The 19,075-nt window shown below is 31.4% G+C and overlaps 1 protein-coding gene across 2 annotated transcripts in view; it reads right to left on the bottom strand.

Annotated features, from left to right (window-relative positions):
• LOC143191719 (metabotropic glutamate receptor 2) overlaps window positions 1-19,075 on the bottom strand; it is a 609,670-nt gene that overhangs the window by 126,705 nt on the left and 463,890 nt on the right. For both annotated transcript variants that reach the window (XM_076397081.1, XM_076397080.1), the window contains one exon: window positions 9,751-9,895. In XM_076397081.1, coding sequence (XP_076253196.1) covers window positions 9,751-9,895 — 145 coding nt within the window. The remainder of the gene's footprint in view (window positions 1-9,750; window positions 9,896-19,075) is intronic.

Raw genomic sequence — 19,075 nt, 5'->3', positions numbered from 1 at the left:
ATTGTTTGAGATTATATTGTTTTGACTTAGCAATCAATGAAAGGGTTTGTCTTCACTGAAACTTTCAGATAATATTTTGCTCTTCATTTTCTTTAATATTTTACCACATTTTTTGAATATTCTGCTACATTATCTAAACTATGACCATATGGTGGCCAGGATGATGTGAAATAAACTAAAATAGCCGTAATACTTTCTTTTATTAATATTAATCGATTTTTAACCACCTACTATGTATAAAGATCTAATAGTAATATAATTATATATTATCTCTTAATTTTTAAATATAGACTATAACGTCTCGGAAGAGAATATTTAGATATTTTTTTTTGATCAGCCGAATACTAAGCACCATTTGGTGCAAATAATTCAGTGAAATTTGGGTTATTTGTCTTGATCTATATCTGTGTAGACATTTTATTCTCGTAGTGTTGGTAGCCTAGAATGGAATTTTTGACCACGGAGTATAAGAAAAATAGGAGAGAGAAAATAAAAGAGCGCAGAAATTTGAGACATGTATCGACATATTAAACGTGGTTAAATTATAGTTCGAAAACTTTAAGTGACGCCCATGTCTCGTAACATTTTTGATTACCGTTTGACTTAATATGATGGATTATTAAATTTTGTGCTTTTATTTCTACTAAAATTCCTGTAATCATACTTATATTGTGCTCAAGTAATATTTTATTATCAGGTAAGTCGTGATGATTACAAATCGGTTCAAATATAGTTTTAATGCTTTTTTGTCATTAATAAATAGCAACCCCCAGTATTAATCCTTAAAATTGGTATGTAGACACACTTGTGACTGAGTCTCTTCGTACTGACTTATGTAAGGATCTGCTCATATAATTTAGGAAAATATCGGTAATATTAGTAACTTTAAGTATTTAAGTATCAACATGTTTCATTATCAAACTTATTCGGTAGATTTAGATTCTTCTGACTTATACTTCTTTTCACATATTAGCAAATTTGTTTAGGCAAAAACTATAGTTAACATTAACGTTTTCTCGGAAAAAAACAAAAATATCACTGAATTGTTCAAGAATAAATCGTCCTGAAATAGAGGCATGGCACTTCCAAGAGAAAAACCACTTAGAAATTCTCATTATATCATCTGAAAAATTTGCAAAGCAAAACGCAATTTCCAAGCAGTAGTCATAAGGAACAATTTATCTAAACTGAGCCAAGTCCTCTCTTGACAACGACAATTCTTACACCTCATAAATTGCTCTTCCGTTCCGCCACCGTTTCTTCTGCTCCTTCGCGTTGTTCTGGGACGCGAGATTTTTCGTCTCGCTCTTTGCATGCTCTAAAACGTTTAACATAATTTCGAATTTGATTCTGCATTAAAACGTCTCGATTATCTGTACAAATTTCTTGAGATTTTTTTTTATTATAAATTTGTATTTAAAAATACTTAATACTATGTGTAAACTTGTTATAAGTTTAATAAATATTATAAGATCATGATGAATATTATAAGAATGTATCACACTAATAGAGCACATTCATTCATGTTTTAAAATCATCACGGAATGTCGAGCAAGTCAGTTTCCAATAATATTATGCTTCCTGAACAATATAAAATACAGTCTATTCAGAACAACAATGAACTTGTGTCATTACGATGGCAATTGTATTGCCTATCGCAGTTGGTAAAGTCGTTTTAAAGTCAGCTAATAATTTTTCTTCTCATTTTCTTCTAACTAAAAAGAGATACGATATTGTCTGATCCGCCCAAACATATTATAGAATCAACCTATAAAATTTGCCTAGTTGTCAAATATCTGGAAAAGTCTTCAAAACGTTAGTGATAATAAAGATATGTTATAAACTGTTATTTAATGTTATTTTTGCCTTTTGTTTTGTTAAGTTTCAAGCCGCTGCTTAATATTTCAAAATACTCTGAATAAAAATGCCGAAGCAAATAGATAGTTAGAATTCGAAACAGATTGCGTTTCTAATCAGTTACTTCGAACAGAAGAAGATAATTAAGGTCAGTTATCTGACCAGTTAAATGCCTAATACTGTTAACTTATTAAGTTAACGGCGTTTTGTTGGAAATATTTATAGTGTGTTGCAGCTGCACTGAATATTAGTGTGTGCACCCTGAATAAAATCTCTCAAAAAATTAAAAACTATATAATTTTGGATTGATCGAAAACAAATAATGTTAATACGAAGCGGATAACAAATCAAGATCATCTTGATGTTAGCTGTATTTGAGATCAAATATATAAAATGTAAAAAACACCGTGAATAATTTGATATTTTGATTAAAATATATTTTTATATCCATAGAAAATGAGAAATAGAGATAAGCGGCTATTTGAGGTGTGAGACAACCCTTAATTGAGTTTTAAGTAATTGATCCATAAATAGGTCTGCCAAATTATATATTGTAGATAGAATTCATAAACAATATGACTGCAAAGAATTATGTCTTCCTACCTATCACTGCATTCAGTCGAATTTATATGAGGTTTGGCAAATAATTAGTAGAATGGACATGCAGGTCAAGAAGGATATATAAACAAGATCTATTTGGATGTGATGAAAAAAGCAAAAAGTTGTCTGCAATAAGATCTTCAGCATGGATGAAATGGGTCAGATATAAAGAGGAAAAAATTAACAAGAGGTATACGTAATATATAGCATTCCACAAACCGAAATATAAAAGCTGTATAAAGCCCTCCCACTTTCCCTGACAATCTTAATTTACGAATTAATTTGTTACTACTATTCTGCTGCAGCATGATGAGTCCAGGATAAATATATCGGAACGCTGCAAAGCATTCTGCAATTGTTCTTCTGGTCTCTCGCCTACTTCGACTGTTTAGTGCATATTGCACGTTTTCGGATGTTTAACATAATTTCGAATTTGACTCTGGATAGAGCCCACGTGACCGTTTGTTTAAATTGGCTGCATCCCTCTCACGGAAGAGGTTTTTCTTATTTTATCCAGGTCCGGAGCAAACAAACTGGCGGGAAACCTGACCAGCATGGAAAGTTGATAATTAAGGAAACTCTCTACTGTACGTTTTCTTAATAAAAGACTTACAGATCTAATGGTGACTAGAGACAAATACAAGGTTTCTAATAAAAAATTACTCCTTTAGTGAATTTTAAGCTAGTTAAGCTAATAACTGGACTGAATACTTTATCTTTTGAGTATACATATATTAATTGAGCACTAATTTGTACTTCGTATTCACGGCAACATTGTACATATATAATTTATTTTGTTGCTTAACTTTTCATTTGTTAATCTGTTGTTTCGTCTGTAATTATATTTTGGTGGATTATAATCTGTATATTCGCCATAATTCCTAACCCAAAAGCCTATCAATTGTTAAAAATTACATCTTATATTAAATAAATTCAGCATAAGCTTAACAATAATTTGAAATTGAAGATGTCAGATTGAGCATTTGAGCGTATATATTAATTCAATGGATCACTATGAAAAACACGCAAGATACCGGAGAACAAAGACAGTATCAATTCATGAAGATTAAGAAATTATGGCATGTATTTGTAAATTGGCATTTGTAAATTATCTAAGAATTGATAATATAAAAACAGAATTTTGAGCCTCTTCAAAAATTGAGAAAAATGACCTGGTTTACAGAGGAGAAATATTATAAAACTAAAAATAAGGGCAAGTTGTTTTTATCACTTTTCTACCATACTGAAGAAATCTTTCTTCAATTTTTTTAAATGATTTTAAAAAATACAAAAATGTATTAAATTAAACAATATAATGTTATATAAAATATAAAAATAAAATAATTTAACAAAATATAAAATATACACAAATACAAAAATTGGAGCACCATTCGGAAAAATAACCCGGTATAAGAATATAAATATACGATTGTATTGAAGTTTAAATGAGTTACGTTGCAAAATAAACTAGGACATTTTTATAACTATGAACAGGCTTTATCATTTTTGTTAACTTTTCCAGACTTTATTGAACTATTGATTAAATCTTGCATTTTCATAGCCGGAGCCCTGTTATTGGGGCTCGATTAATTGTCACTGTGGATCAATCATTCGATTAAAACTATTCTCAAAGTATTTCAGAATAAATCAGAATAAGTCTTCTCAACGTTCTGAGACGTATTATGGATGCATCCAGATACAATAGGAATAATAAATGACACCGAGACGCTTGGATTACAACTACCATGAAGGTAATTAAGAGATTTGCAACAAGTCATGAGGAGCTATTTTACCCCCATGTTAACATCGAAGTGCTGCTACTCTTGGATAACACTGAACTAGGATGCAGATTCAAAAGAACTAAATCGTATGAACTTGTGTAGTGAAGTGTTTTTTGTTCGTTGTTATTGACAACCTATAAATATATATGATATATAAATGCAATAAATGTTTATCTTTTATATCATTTACAAGAAGACAAAAACATACTTGGATTGAAAATGATTTTATTACTTGGATATTTAATATTCCATTTATTTTCTTCTCGTAAAAATAAACCCCTGTTCTCAGTAAATTATTAAATAAATAAAAAAATTCCAGGTTATTATATTTCAAAGGCTTTAATATACTATAGTATTTTCACTTAAGGATGGATTATATTTAAAAAAATATATACAACTTTTCGCTTGTTATAAGGGCTAATTGACTAGGCTATAAATAAATGGAAGATATTAAATTGTATTATGCTTAATATTTTGTATTTTAATTAAAAATTATATTTATATTATTTTAGGTCTCCTGGAGTATTAAATGAGAAACAAATGAGAATATTGTTTTACAAATATATTTCCTGAGGTTTTAATATAACTCTGGATTAACTTTACCGAAGAAATGAATAAATATGTTTTCAAGCTACGGTGAGTTTAAACTCGATTTTAGTCAATATTTATCTTACAGAAAGGCACGTTTGGCGATCAAGGTTTCCCAATAAAAAAGTAAATAAAAAATTTATGTGTCAGGTCAACATATATCTGATAACTGAATAAATCGCAACAGTGGAGTGGTATGATGGCTTAGAATAACTGTTGTGGTTTTAACGTAAATTTATTCTGTGGAGAGATTTTTTAGTCAATAAACGAAAATAAAAAAATAAGCATTTTCGACATACGACTCAAGCTATCGATGCCAAAAGTCGACGTAATGTTTGTTGAATAACGACTATGGTTGGTTGAACGCATTTAGACGTTTTTATCAAATTGAGAAACAACTAGTTTAAGCGTAATGGTTATGCAATTCTAATTTAGTTTTCTTAGTATTATATTTTAAAGGTCTTAATTATTATTGTTTATAGTGTTTATATATTTTTTATTTTTATCTAATTTTCTCTTGTATTCTACTTTTATTTCATCGTCAGTTAAAATTCAATGCAGAGAAATCATACTTTTTTCTTTCTAAACAGCTGATTGTATTGTGTTTGAAAAATTTTGTGTCATTATTAGGTATGTTTCTTCAAAATGGAAAAGCTCAAAACTATTTAAATATTATACGACTTTATGACTCTCTCATCACAATTTGTTTTTCCTTCCAAATCTAATCCTCTCCTTGTGGAGAATAACAGATGTCTAAATCTAGAATCCGACTATTATTTCTATTGTCGATCTGTCAACCTTTCCCTAAGAAGTCAATATAACCACCTACAAATTAAGAAACCATATATATAGTCGGTATTGATAGGACCTGTTGTCCTGAATGTTGTCCGTGGAAACCTTAATATCGATTCCATAAACCTCCAGCTGAGTATCTGAAGAAATTAAAAGTAGCAGCTGAACAGTCCAAATATATTTTTTCTTTGAGGCTTCCTCCCACATAGAGACTTAGGGCAGTGAATTTTCTGACATATAAACGGGTTGACTGTCGCAGGGAACTAGGTGGACACCTAGGAAAGTATCTATGCAGCATGCGTTAAAATATATTAGCAATAGAGACCTGCTGGACAAAAAAACATTATGGGTATTTAGGAAAATCTATTATGAAAACCTATATAATTCAAATATTTCCCGGCAAAAGGTAATTACTATTATCTGATGATGAATTATAATTGGAAAGCCAATAGTTATTGGTGCTTGAACATAGTAGGGAGCAGGCCAATCAAGCACTTCGTTTTAGAATACAACTCCAATGTTCAAGTAAGAAGTCAACAAAACCGTGTGACAACCCAGGAACGTTGATGCGTTGAAAATGCTCATGCTCCGGAAACGTTCATGCTCCCGAAAACGCTGAGCAATATTCCAACTATAACTGCTCTAGGAGGTGGTTAGATCATGTTTGATTACATGTTTTGAATATATGTTTTATGTGAATTGAAGATAATTTTTTTTGTACAATTGTAGTGTATTGTAAAAACTCAGTTTTGTGATGCGCCAAATACATAGTTAAGTTAATTTTGCCCTGATGGTTTGAAAAATAGTCAAGAAGATGCGTAGAAACATCTTCATCGTAATTAATTTTTGAGTCAATATTTGTTAAAGAGGAAGCAGACCTGGTATGAGACTAAGATGTCTCAAATGAAAATATTTTATTACATTGTAGAATCCAATTGTTTATTGCTTTACATTATTCATTTAACATAATTTTAAATACTCCATAATCCATTGGAGATTTTATGAGATTTGCCTCCATTGATGAGTGTGAAATATAAACAATATAATTCTTGGAAGATCTCCAAATTTAGTTTTATACGTAATTTCGTAACAGTAATTTTTTAATTCATAAACCACTATATTTGGAAATAAAGGGATACTACTGATAGATTGCTTTAGATGGAACCTTGGACAACAATCAACTCACGCAGTTACTAAACAACACTAAGAGAACTTTGGAAAGGCGAGCTATCGAAAACCTCCGGCGGGAATGACTGAGAGCCGCTGCCACACCCTCATTACAGTCCGGACTTCGCGCCTATTAATTATGAATTGTTTCCAAAGTTAACAGAACATTTGAGTGGCGCACGCATCTGAAATGACTATGAAGTGAAAAGGAAGTGAAATGCTGTCTCAACGTGTTGGCTGGATATTTCTATGACATTCGGATATAGAAATTTGGGTACCGTCTACAAAAATCCGTTGATAATAATGGCGATTATGTAGAAAAGTGCAGCAAAGTTCCGTCATTCCAACTATGTAAATATCTGTGAGAATAAAATATGTTGTCTATATGTTAAATTGATGGGAACCTTATTTCGGCATCAACCGCCGTAATATGAAAGTTATTAAAATGGAGTAGACCACTGTGCAGCGAGATGTTAAATTATTTTATGGATATTTAGCTCCAGATGACACAGGAACAAAAACGACTTGATCATTTTAAAATATAGTTTCTTTCCCTGATGAGCTATTACAACGAACATGTGAGATAATAAGTTAATAATGAAATAACATTAAACAATTTGATAATGCATTAAATATTGAAATATGAATAATAATAATGAAATTTTTAAAATGTCGTATTTTTGTGCTTTAATTATCAACCTTCCATTGCTTCAAGACATGAGATGCCTTGGATAAAATACGCTAGCTCAATTTAAGTCATGACTATCTCGGTATGGGCTTTTTTACCGATAAATATTTACAGAGATCAGCACTAAAGCTCATATCACAAATTTCATGCAGTGTGTGATCGCCTGTCTCTGGAATGTCCACCTGTCTATACACTCGGTCTACCTCCCTGGCAACTATCTCTTCTAATTTTTGATCTGTTCATAAGGAATCCTCTTAAGAGAAAGTATAGCTCCTAGAGTATTAGCTCTCTCTTTAACCAAATTAAAACTGATAGATATCCTGATTTTTGTTTATCTATGCCGATTGATCCAAGAGCAATTATTATGTGGGCGCTGTTTTTACATTAGCGTTATCATAAAAGCACTTTAGCTTCCCTCTTCACCGGGCGTATTAATAGATTAACTACTAGTCATCTGCAAAGCTTTAAATTGTTTACAGTATATAGGAATACATATTATAGTGATTGGTACCGACTCGATAATCTTCCTAAAAAGCCAATTCAAATCAAAAAAAGCCAAAAACAAATTCGCGAATTCACTAAACATCTAAAAATCGGCGGTAAAATCGTTACATATATATGGCGCCCCTCCCATTCTGAAAACGAAAATAGTGATAGAGCAGATTATCTGGGGGGAAAAGAGAGGTATTTTTATCGGAAACTGAAGCATAGCTATAAATTCCTTGTCTACCTTGCTCTTTTGGAAACTGGATCAGCTTGGGTTGGACCTGATGGAGAATAATAAATTATGATAAATGAAAAGAGATTTCCACCAGATACCAATAGTAGCAGACGAAAACTGTCTATATTTACACGTATTCGAATTAGCAATGCAATAAGTTCGGATTGTCACTCACCTATATGTACCATTTGTAGCGTATATATTTATACATAAAACATGAATACAAGCAAAATAACAGGTCAACTGAAAAGTCACCGAACTGACAAATAGATGGTGCTACTAGAATAAATTTCATGTATGTTTTAGTTAGCCCTAACTCTCAAAAGATTCTTGTATAAATTTGACAGCTGTCGGATCATTAGTTTGTGAATTATAGGATTTCGAGTGAAGCAACTTTTGTTATTGCGGAAAAAAAAAGATAAAAAGGAACTTCGTGTGATGATTTTGAAGGGAAAACATACAGTTGAAGCAAGAATTTGATTTGATGCCGAGTTTCCGGATACCGCCCCAGGAAAAACAACCATCAAGGATTTGTATGCTAAGTTTATACGCGGTGAAATGAGCAACAAAGACCATGAACGCAGTGGACGCCCAAAAGAGGTTGTTAACGACGAAAACATTAAAAAATGATTTTGAATGACCGTAAATTGAAATTGAATGAATTATCAGACACTCTATAGATATCAACTGAACATCTACCTCATATCATTCACATATACTTGGGTATGAGAAAGTTCCGTGCAAAGTGGTTTTTGCGTCGATATGTGACAATGGATGAAACATGGCTACATCATTTCACTCCGAAGTCCAATCGACAGTCATCCGATTGGACTGCACACGATGAACCCGCTCCAAAGCGTGGGAAAAAGCAACAGTCGGCTGGCAAGATTATGGCGTCTGTATTTTGGGATGCGTATGGAATAATTTTCATTGACTACTTTGAAATAGGAATGACCATCAAACAGCGACTATTACATAGCGTTATTGGACCATTTGAAGGAAGAAATCGCCGAAAAACGACGCATTTGAAGAAAAATAAAGTGCTGTTTCACCAAGACAATCCACCGTGTCACAAGTCAGTGAAAACGACGGCAAAAATCCATGAATTGGGCTTCCAATTTATTCCTAATCCACCGCATTCTTCAGATCTGGCCACCAGCGGCTATTTCCTGTTCTCAGATCTCAAAAGAATGGTCGCTGGGAAGAAATTTTCGTCGAATGAAGAGGTGTTCAGCGAAACTGTGACCTATTTTGAAACAAAGGACAAATCGTACTACAAAAACGATCCAAGTTTTTCACCTGTTCGCAACGCACTCTTCTTTATATATAAATATATAAATGAATAATTAATCAAAAATGGGGATTTAAATTTCAAGCAAATCCCAGGTTTTATTCCAGTATTAAAAATGAAAGCATTCATTTAAAATCAGATGTCAAAACCAGTAATAGGTTTTGACCCTTGTTGTTACATATTCCGAGTTTCCGTATATGTTTACAGGTCATTGGTTGGATAGGAAAAAAGCTTTTTTATGTGCAAACAGGAGTTTGTCCCTTACCTTTCGCTCTCGGCTTTGTTTGCAGCTTCTGCACGATATTATCGTAAACCGATATATTTCCAACGCCCGAATCCTTAACGAGCTTCTCCTTTACCGCTATGCATATTTTATTCTTCACCAGCAGATCTTCCAATACCTCAAACGCCTGAAAGAAAAGAATGTCGGTGGGGTGAGTGCGCTAAGTAAAACGCGGGCAGGGCCCTGCCGGAAAATAGATATTTAAATATTTATTTACTGGGCCGTGGGCGATCGACGCAAAAAAGGTTTTAAATAGAGATTAAGTAAGCCCTTTTTGTTGCTGTTTGCCTTTCGCTGCGCCCAGGAGGATCCTCCGCACAAAAACTGAACCGAAATAGATTTTGAATATTGTGATGTATAAGAATCGATTTAATATTTTAACGAGGAAATTCCTGCAAAACGGCGCTAGAATAATAATGCTGGAAAGTCCCGTTTTTGCTCGTCCACACGCACTATATAAAACTGATTCAGCGGGGACTTGCTTCTAAACTCAATTTTCATATAAAATTAATGTATTTGCCCGGTCGGTATCTAGACTATTAGATTTTGGCCACAATTAACTGAACAGTAATTTGAATATAGGTTGATATAATGATGTAAAATTAAACTGAAACTAAAATATAAATTGATTAAAATCAAAAAATCATTCACTCAGTGCCACTTTTGGTTTCAGTTTCCAGAGATTGGCAAGCGACCAATGATTAATAGCAGCGTAATTGGAATGATTATTTTATATTTTTTACATTACTGCCGAAATAAATTTATTTGTATTTAAGCCGTCTCTGCCCTTTGATCGGAACCGCCTACTCTTTCCACACTTGATACAACTATTTAATGGTGTTTTTGGGACGCCGAGGACACATTCAGCGGTTCACACACCTACAGTTCATATATCTCTTAATAATTACGTGTTTATTGGATCTCCGTTATTGTCTAAACTGACTACATTTGCTTTATTACAGTTCTTGAAAGAAGAGTATATATATATATATATATATATATATATATATATATATATATATACATATACATATTTATCAACTGGGGTTTATCTGAACTGGACCTACTGCTAATGTGGGCTTCAAACCACGGTCCTCGACATTAAGCCAACTAACTGGCAAGTGACCAACTTAGAAATCATCCCAGAAGACATCTGGTCCGACATGGTTACTAGTGTGATTGGGATCATTTTACTTCTCAGATCACAATTATAAACAATGGCAAACATGAATTTACGGCCATACCCCAGAAGAATTCGAACCCACGACTATCGCAACAGGAGGAGCACCATCCTGTCGCCTTGACCATTGAGTTAACCATACCCGCAAAGTATATATTAATCAAAACATTTTTATATCTCCCTGTTAGCTTGGGGATGCTTATTTATCAATGATCCAATCATCCAAGCATTTTCGCAGTTCTTTAGTATGTCGAAACTGTTTGTCAGCCAAGCAATACCGTATCGACCTTGATAAGAAATATTCAGATGACGCTATATCTGGTGAAGAAGCTGAGGGTGAGAGTTTCCCATTCGATCTACAACAGTGTATTATTATTCACAATTTTTGCATCGCATGCAATCTCTGAAAAAAGTTATTTCATTAATTGTTAGTCTGGCTGAAAGTTTTTTTGAGAGATGGATTCCTTCTAGGAGAAAGGGATATGACGGAACATATCACTATATGTTTCTAAAAATATTTAGAAGCAAAAAATGTAGTATTTTATGTTTGGATGCTTTTTCTTCAGCTTAATTTTGGTATAGATAAAATCATATTGTTGAATATAATCATATTGTTGAATACCACATTAAATAATGTAAATTCTTTCGATTCATTTTTGTACCCTTTTGGCATTTCACAGTTGTTTATCAGCGAAGAAATACTGCATCTATATTAACAAGTGGATATATCTGGGGAACACGCTGGGTACGAGATCTTTCAATTCGATATGCAGCAGTATGTATTTTACAACTCTTTCAACGTGTGACGGAGAGGATATTGTTCAATTTGTTGACGAACATTTAGTAGTCTTATGCTTTAATATTTTCAATTGATTTTATTAGATCGTAATACACTACGCCATAGTGATGCCTTAATATGCATAGCATGATTTTATGACGATTTATATTCCGCTTCTGTGCCGAAGTAGATAGTTTTCCTGAACCAATATATGATGTTTTGCATTTGGGCAGCTTAGATCCAGTTTTGATCATCAATACGCCACAAAAAAAAACGTTTGAATTGAACAATAACCACAAATTTTTTCCATTGAATACAATTCTTTGATTTATGAAGTCTAGCAAGACTGGATGAAAGTTTTTTGAGAGATGTGTTGTTGTTTGGACGTTTTTCGGCATTAACAAAATTATCATTTTTCATCAAACCACAATTATTAAACCAAAAACCAAGAGGATGATATAACGGAGCAGAATCACTCTCAATCTCTAAAAATATTTAAAATAAAAAAAAATTTAATTCTTTATGCTTGGATGCTTTTTCTTCAATTTAATTTTAGTATAAATAAAATCATATTTTTCAATATTTATATCACCCAAGCTTGAAAGGGATTTGATTTATGTTTTTTTTTTGGTTAATATTTTAAAGTCTCCTTTTTCCAACGAAGGATTATCTGTGGCGGACCTATAGTTTAGCGTTGGCTTCAAACTACGGTCCCCGGTATTTATTCTACCGACTGACAAACTTAGAGACAATCCCAGAAGACATCCGGCCCTACCTAGTCTGGCTACTGGCGTGACTGGGATGGTTATTCCTTGTCGGATTTTCCACTGTTGCCTATAAAGGCATTTAGAGTTATAAATACAAACATAGAGCACATATATGCCCCAGCAGGATTCGAACTCGCGACTACCGCAGTAGTTGAAGGACGGTTCCGTCGCCTGTACCACTGCGGCTAATGTTATTTTAAAGGACATTGAAATAAAAGTTGATCTTGAACTTGATTAAGGAATTTTAGGTTTATATGGCATTACCTTTTTTGCATGCATTTAACAATAATAAATTTCTTTTTCTTGCTGTACTGTTCGAATTAGATGCTAAACTGTAAAATCGTTAGAAGTTCTATAAAACTCATTTCCCTTCATGCAGAATTCTGTCCAGGACTATACAGCTAAATCTAATTTTTGCATCATTCAGAAATTTCATAAGAAAATTTTAATATTTCTTATAATAATATTTCTAGTGCTGATTGATTCTAAGCCCAATTAGAGCGCAAAAACATTAATATATGCTAATGTATAAGTCCGAAAGTATGCTAGTTCTAATGTGAATCCTGCATTTGTGTGCATCGGATAAAGGGAATAAATGAAAATAATTTGTAATAATAATGTAAAGCAAATAAGCATCAGATGCTTACCAGGTGCTACTGTAAAGATGTAATTTGAATAACTTTACTACGTCTATATGCCGAATTTCATAATTTTTCTGGATATTATAATTATAATTATCCTATATAATTATTAAGAGAATATATATTTTTTCTTGTTTCTGTCTTGATAAAGTGCATAAATAAATGTAGTTTTTGTTTTTTTTAACCTTGATAAAAACTACTTTATTAGTTATCTTACTTTATTTTATTGACATAATGATTAAAAAAAATTAAAATAATATGTTGTATTGTTATCACATATTTACCATTCCGTTCTAAATTGAAAATATAGTATGTTTCCGTGAAACTAAAAGGATATTGACTCATTGTTTAGGACATATTGTTTTAGAAATGGTCGGTAATTAAATTAACAGACTAAAGAACATAAGAAAACATTTTCGTTGAAAAAGAAAATGTGCTGTAAATAATCAGTTCTTGTCAGCCACATAATAGTTATAATGATTATCCTGAAATATTGATGTCGTTTTTGATTTATTTTTGAAATAGAAAGTTGTGTTTACCAATTTCGACTTTCGGAAAGAAATTTGTATAAATTATATATCAATAATTTTTTATTAAAAATAAAAATCTGACGTAGATCATATATATAGGAGTAATAGATTAGTTTTACTTATTAATTATTAGTTAATTGTACAATTTAGTATTACAGTTTCGACGAAAACTAACCTTTGGATACTTGTAAATCACTGGTTTAGAGCATCAGTTGTTTAAGAGATTTAGGACGAGGTCTCGACAATTAATTGCTTAAAGTTTGGTGAGGGAATTGTCTCCCAAGACGTCACTGTTGTGAATGGATCACGTTAAATTCTTCCAGAGGTTAGCGCGACGGTATGTTGCAACAGCGTGACCTGCAATTTTAAATGTGCCGGATGACAAACTTTCGTTCCACGGCTGAAAATAAATTGTAAAAGTTTTACTGCAGTGTTTTTGCTACTGCTTAATTTTTTTTTGGTGTATTTCTCTAAGGATGCTTTTGCAATTACTGCTATAGATGCTTTTACTTGCAATATACACAAATATATGTCTCATATGTCCTAATTTTAATTGGTAATTTTGTTAAATAAATTAAACAACTACGGTTTTTCGTAATTTGTTCATGAAAAATTCCGATTTAGGGCTGGTAGGGGGCTTCGGTTCTTTCGTTTCTTTTTAAAATTATTTTTTTGCTAAACAATATTCTAGCGAAACTATTATCATTACATTCAGAAATCTGAATATAATCTAGGGTACTTGGAGACGTAAAATTTAGCACTGTTAAAGCTTATATCGAGGAAGAATTTTAGGCCTAAAATTTGAGTACAGTTTGCGCTAGAAATATGTAAATTGCAATAAAACAAAATACTTAACGGTGACACAAATCCAACTCTTAAACTTCAGATTACTGGTCGCTTTCCATGTACTACGGATGCATAATTTTTGAAATCAAAATTTGGCAGACCATTTTGACTAGTAGTATAAATCTCTAAGTTTTTGAATCATGTTAGAATGGGAAATGAGTATGTTAAAATCTTATTAAAAGCAATTATTTAATTTTACGCAGTGCCAATTAAGAATATGAGTTATTTTCGGTTATTCTTGTGTTACTGGAATTATTAAAGACTTATTTTTTTAAACTAACTACATCGTATATCAGATGTGCTTAGTACAAAAATAATACAAAAGCAAGGTTATTGACAATTAAAAATAAATTAACATGCCCGTTTTATCGGAACATATATACAGCTGTGTATGAAAAATCCGACATGTCCGAAAATTTCAGCCCAAAACAGATTAACAAAATACGAGAATAATCACAATTATCCGTCCTGTTTGTTTGCAAGTTATTTAGAATATCAAAATCAGCTTTTGATATAATTTGATGAGTGTGGTGGCTTAAGGACTAAGGCTAAGTATGGTAATTGGTATGTTAAAGATTAACATTATACTGTAAGTTTGAGTGGAATTAACTTCTGATTCTAAGCGAATATTGCAGGTAATAAATACACTAATTTGTGCATCAAGAGTTAGAATATTGCAAAGTATAAAAGCAATATTAACAATCATAAAAGTGTTTCATATACGACAAAGTAGAAAACAGTAGAAAGCCATAAAAGACAAATTAAATATGAGCTGTCAGCAAGGCTAAGAAAAGAAAATGGAATAAATATGCAATTTTATTTATAAAAATTTAGGTAAAGAAATTGTTCTTTTAATTAGCCTGGCTAATTCATTGTTTTTACAGTATATATATTAGCTGAGATATATGGATAAAAGATAAAACTAAATGAATATAGTAATGAAAAGGTGCAGCAGTTAAAATGAAACTAACTAAATAATTTACATAGACGAAACACATAGGACAACTAGAAGAACTTATGAATTATTAACTTCGTATATGTATAATAAATTACATTCCTTTAATAATCATTTCTAATTTGCAAAAAATAAATTGTGTTGTTATTGTCTTAATATGCTTTCTAAAGTCAAACCTTAATTTAAATTTCTTTATATTTTATTCATATTAATATATCCTCTGTTTTAATATACCATCGTATATTACTTCATTTAGTGTTCCGTATTTACGTTTATAACATAAAAATAAAGAAAGTACACGTATACGTATATTTGATGCTGTGAAGTTGTTACATTTCGAAAAATAATGTTACTTATGATGAATTTTTGATTGTTGAATATGATTGTGAAAATAAATTTTAGTAAAGTGTCATTTTTAAATTATTCCCTTTACTGAGTCATGAAAGAAACATCAAATTCCTCAATCTCTAACTCAACTAACTGTGGTAGAGCATCGATCACAGGGCGATCACTAGTTTTTTAAAATTTGTTGTTAACTACAATACTTACTAAAATTAGTTCAGTTGATCACTAAAAATTACATGTTTTTCAATTTGGACGATTTATTTATAATACAGCACTATATTACGGCAATGCTTGGTAGCTTATTGTCAAAATTAGAATTACCGTCGATGAAAATTTATAATTAATTATTTATTTAGTTTCTATTTGATCATTGAATTAATTTTATTTTGTGGAAGCGAATCTGAAGCAACTACTATCGGCATTTTAGCATAAGACGATCTTTCGGAATAACGAAATCTTATTACGAATAACAACAAACAATACATTTTGCCTTGTATTTACTGTGATATTTTCATGATGAATATTTTATGCTATTATTTCGATAAATTGGAAGTAAATAATTATAAATATTATATTATCGATGCCGAAACTTAATTAAGATAAACAGGAATGGATTTGCAAATTAATAGCGTCTTAAGGAGCAGGAAATTTACTTAAGAAGGATATAAATTCTAATTTTATTCCCGAACGGACTGCAGAGCGATAAGGGCAGCAAATATCTGATTTCGGGCAAAAAGTCGATCGCTTAATTTAGTTTGTGATTTAGGGAAGACAAATGAACATCGAAAGGTTCTACATTGCCGATTTATATACCTTTAGGAGTACGATATTAATGTTTCAAAAATTAGTACGAACTGAACTACCTGGTTGTTCTATAAGTTTTATCATTAGATAAGGAACACGCGATTTTATGGTCTTTCATACGCTTTCGACAAAGGTCGATTTCTACGCATTAATTATTTGGGGAGTTGAAATACATAGGTGTTTGACGAATAGTGGAATTCATTGAATTTGGTGATGATTTTTTAAACAGTATTTGAACATTGGATTTATGAATCTTTTTCGTTTGATTAAATAAGTATCATAGGAATGTGATTTATATCTAACTGGCTCAATATATAGCAATAAACTAAATTTTTTATTGGATCACATATCATTCTCGTCTTTAAGAAACTCATGCTGACACTATCTGTGTTGTTTTATAAACAAAAAATCGTTTTGAAACCATAGAACAAGATTCACACCGCTACTCCGACTCTTGTTATGTTTCATATTTTTTCATCATTTTATTTTTTTTAAGGTCGCACTCGAATATGTTGTGACGTTCAATGGGTATTATTGGTACCCATTTAGCATCCAATTTGTCGTCAATCTAAAATTTTAATTTAACTTTTAAAATTTTAAGTCAAATATATTTTATTTCATAAAATTTTCAAATTTTTTTAAAAATTTTAATTGAATTATGTAATGTTGATAATGACATTATGAAACTCTTTGAACATTATAAATATTCTAAACATTTAGTTCAATTGTAGATCGATATATGTTTTCCAATCAATCAATCAATATAGTATTTCGTTTTAGTTAAACTTGTTAACTTGTTAAGGTACTGATTACTGATGTGAAAAAAAAACTTTGTAACTGCGAGAAAATTATATAAATATATAATACATATAAATACTATATTATATTTAAATTTATTATATTACATCTTAATTATTGTGAAGATTTCAATTTGAGGCACAAAAAGGGATAAAATGACTAACGATTTTGCCAACACTGACGATTATGTTTGAATATGTTATTAGGTACTTGCATGTATTTTGTTTATTGATGAAAAGCGAAGCATCAGCTAGTTAAATTTGATGGTTTTCGATACTGCCCTAAGTAAGACACCATATTTCCAGAATTGCATAATTGCTTTATGATATTCATCACTTGTTTGTTTCTTTGTTTTCAGTTCGTGGTATCCTAATTCAATGAATTAAAAGCGATAATATTGATATTAATGACAAAGAACGGCCTGGAGGAAAATTAACTGCAAGAGTTGGACGGAAACTCTTATAAATATATATTTTTGTTATACGAATTGACTGCAATTGATGCTGTTCAGAACCGTTTTTAGATCGCAGTTTCATTAGTTGATATATAAAAAAGGAGACATTTTCTATGGTGTACTGCCAGTGCCTATGAAAAGTAGACTTGTTGCGACAATCCCAAGTATAAAAAAATAATGGCTTAGTCTAGGAGAGTCATCCTTAATGACACCGAATTCGTGGCAATAACGTTCTGCTATGCTTCTCGTGGAATCAGCAAAGTGTAATGTGTTACGAGCTGTCACACATCCTCTAGCATGGCAATGCTTGGTTACGCTTTGCAGGAATTGTGAAGGATAATACACTCTTGCAGCTCGAATAAGAACTTCCGTCATACCTAGCGTATTTATTTGAAATAATTACACCTTGTTCAGATTGACGCAGCATTATTTGACACATATTTTTAAATGGCGATGAATGGACTGCTGCCAAATTAACATAGTTATTTCGACACGGTATCGCCATTTTAACTGAAAAATGTTTTCATTAATATAAATTGTACGAATTTCCTTCAATAAGTGTTTTTAGGGTTATTTTGAGTATGTCTTATTTACAATTTTATTAACTGGATCCTGTAATTTTGGAGTTGACGAGTTGCCTAAGAAATCCTTGACTTACCATATTCTCTATATATCATGTTATAACCATAATTCATAATCATTAATACACATATTAATATTATTAATTTATCATTATTAATTAACTCTTTTCACAAAAGGCGTAGAATTTAATAATAAAATATCGATATTTAATATATTAGATTAAGAAACAACAAAGCCATCATCAAACTAAATAGTTCAGTTAAGTATATTTTCAATATTTCGAAGTATTTTCATTGTTACCTAAATTTTATCTAGGTTGGACTTGACATGGGTTTTGATTAACAGAGAAAACTGAGAAGTGCTTTACTAAGAAACGAAATAAGAAAAAAAAATTATCTTACCTAATCACACTAGGATGGCTACTTGTTGTTGTATTTTATTACTTCTTTTACTATTGCGTATAGATTACAGGTCAATTGAAAAGTCTACGGCATACCATAACACATTTTATTGGAAATATTTGTTTCCCAACATAATGCCCTTCAAGGGTGATACACTGATTATAGCGACCCAATTTATCGATACCATTTTTGTACTACAATATGCCATTTGCTTCAAAAAAGGCCT

The sequence above is a fragment of the Rhynchophorus ferrugineus genome, unplaced genomic scaffold (assembly GCF_030347505.1).
Source record: "Rhynchophorus ferrugineus isolate W39M unplaced genomic scaffold, kcgeb_rfMv2 rfM2, whole genome shotgun sequence".
NCBI classification, from domain to species: domain Eukaryota; kingdom Metazoa; phylum Arthropoda; class Insecta; order Coleoptera; family Curculionidae; genus Rhynchophorus; species Rhynchophorus ferrugineus.
Note: the sequence above shows the minus strand (reverse complement) of the source record. Positions and strands in the feature narration are given on the sequence as shown.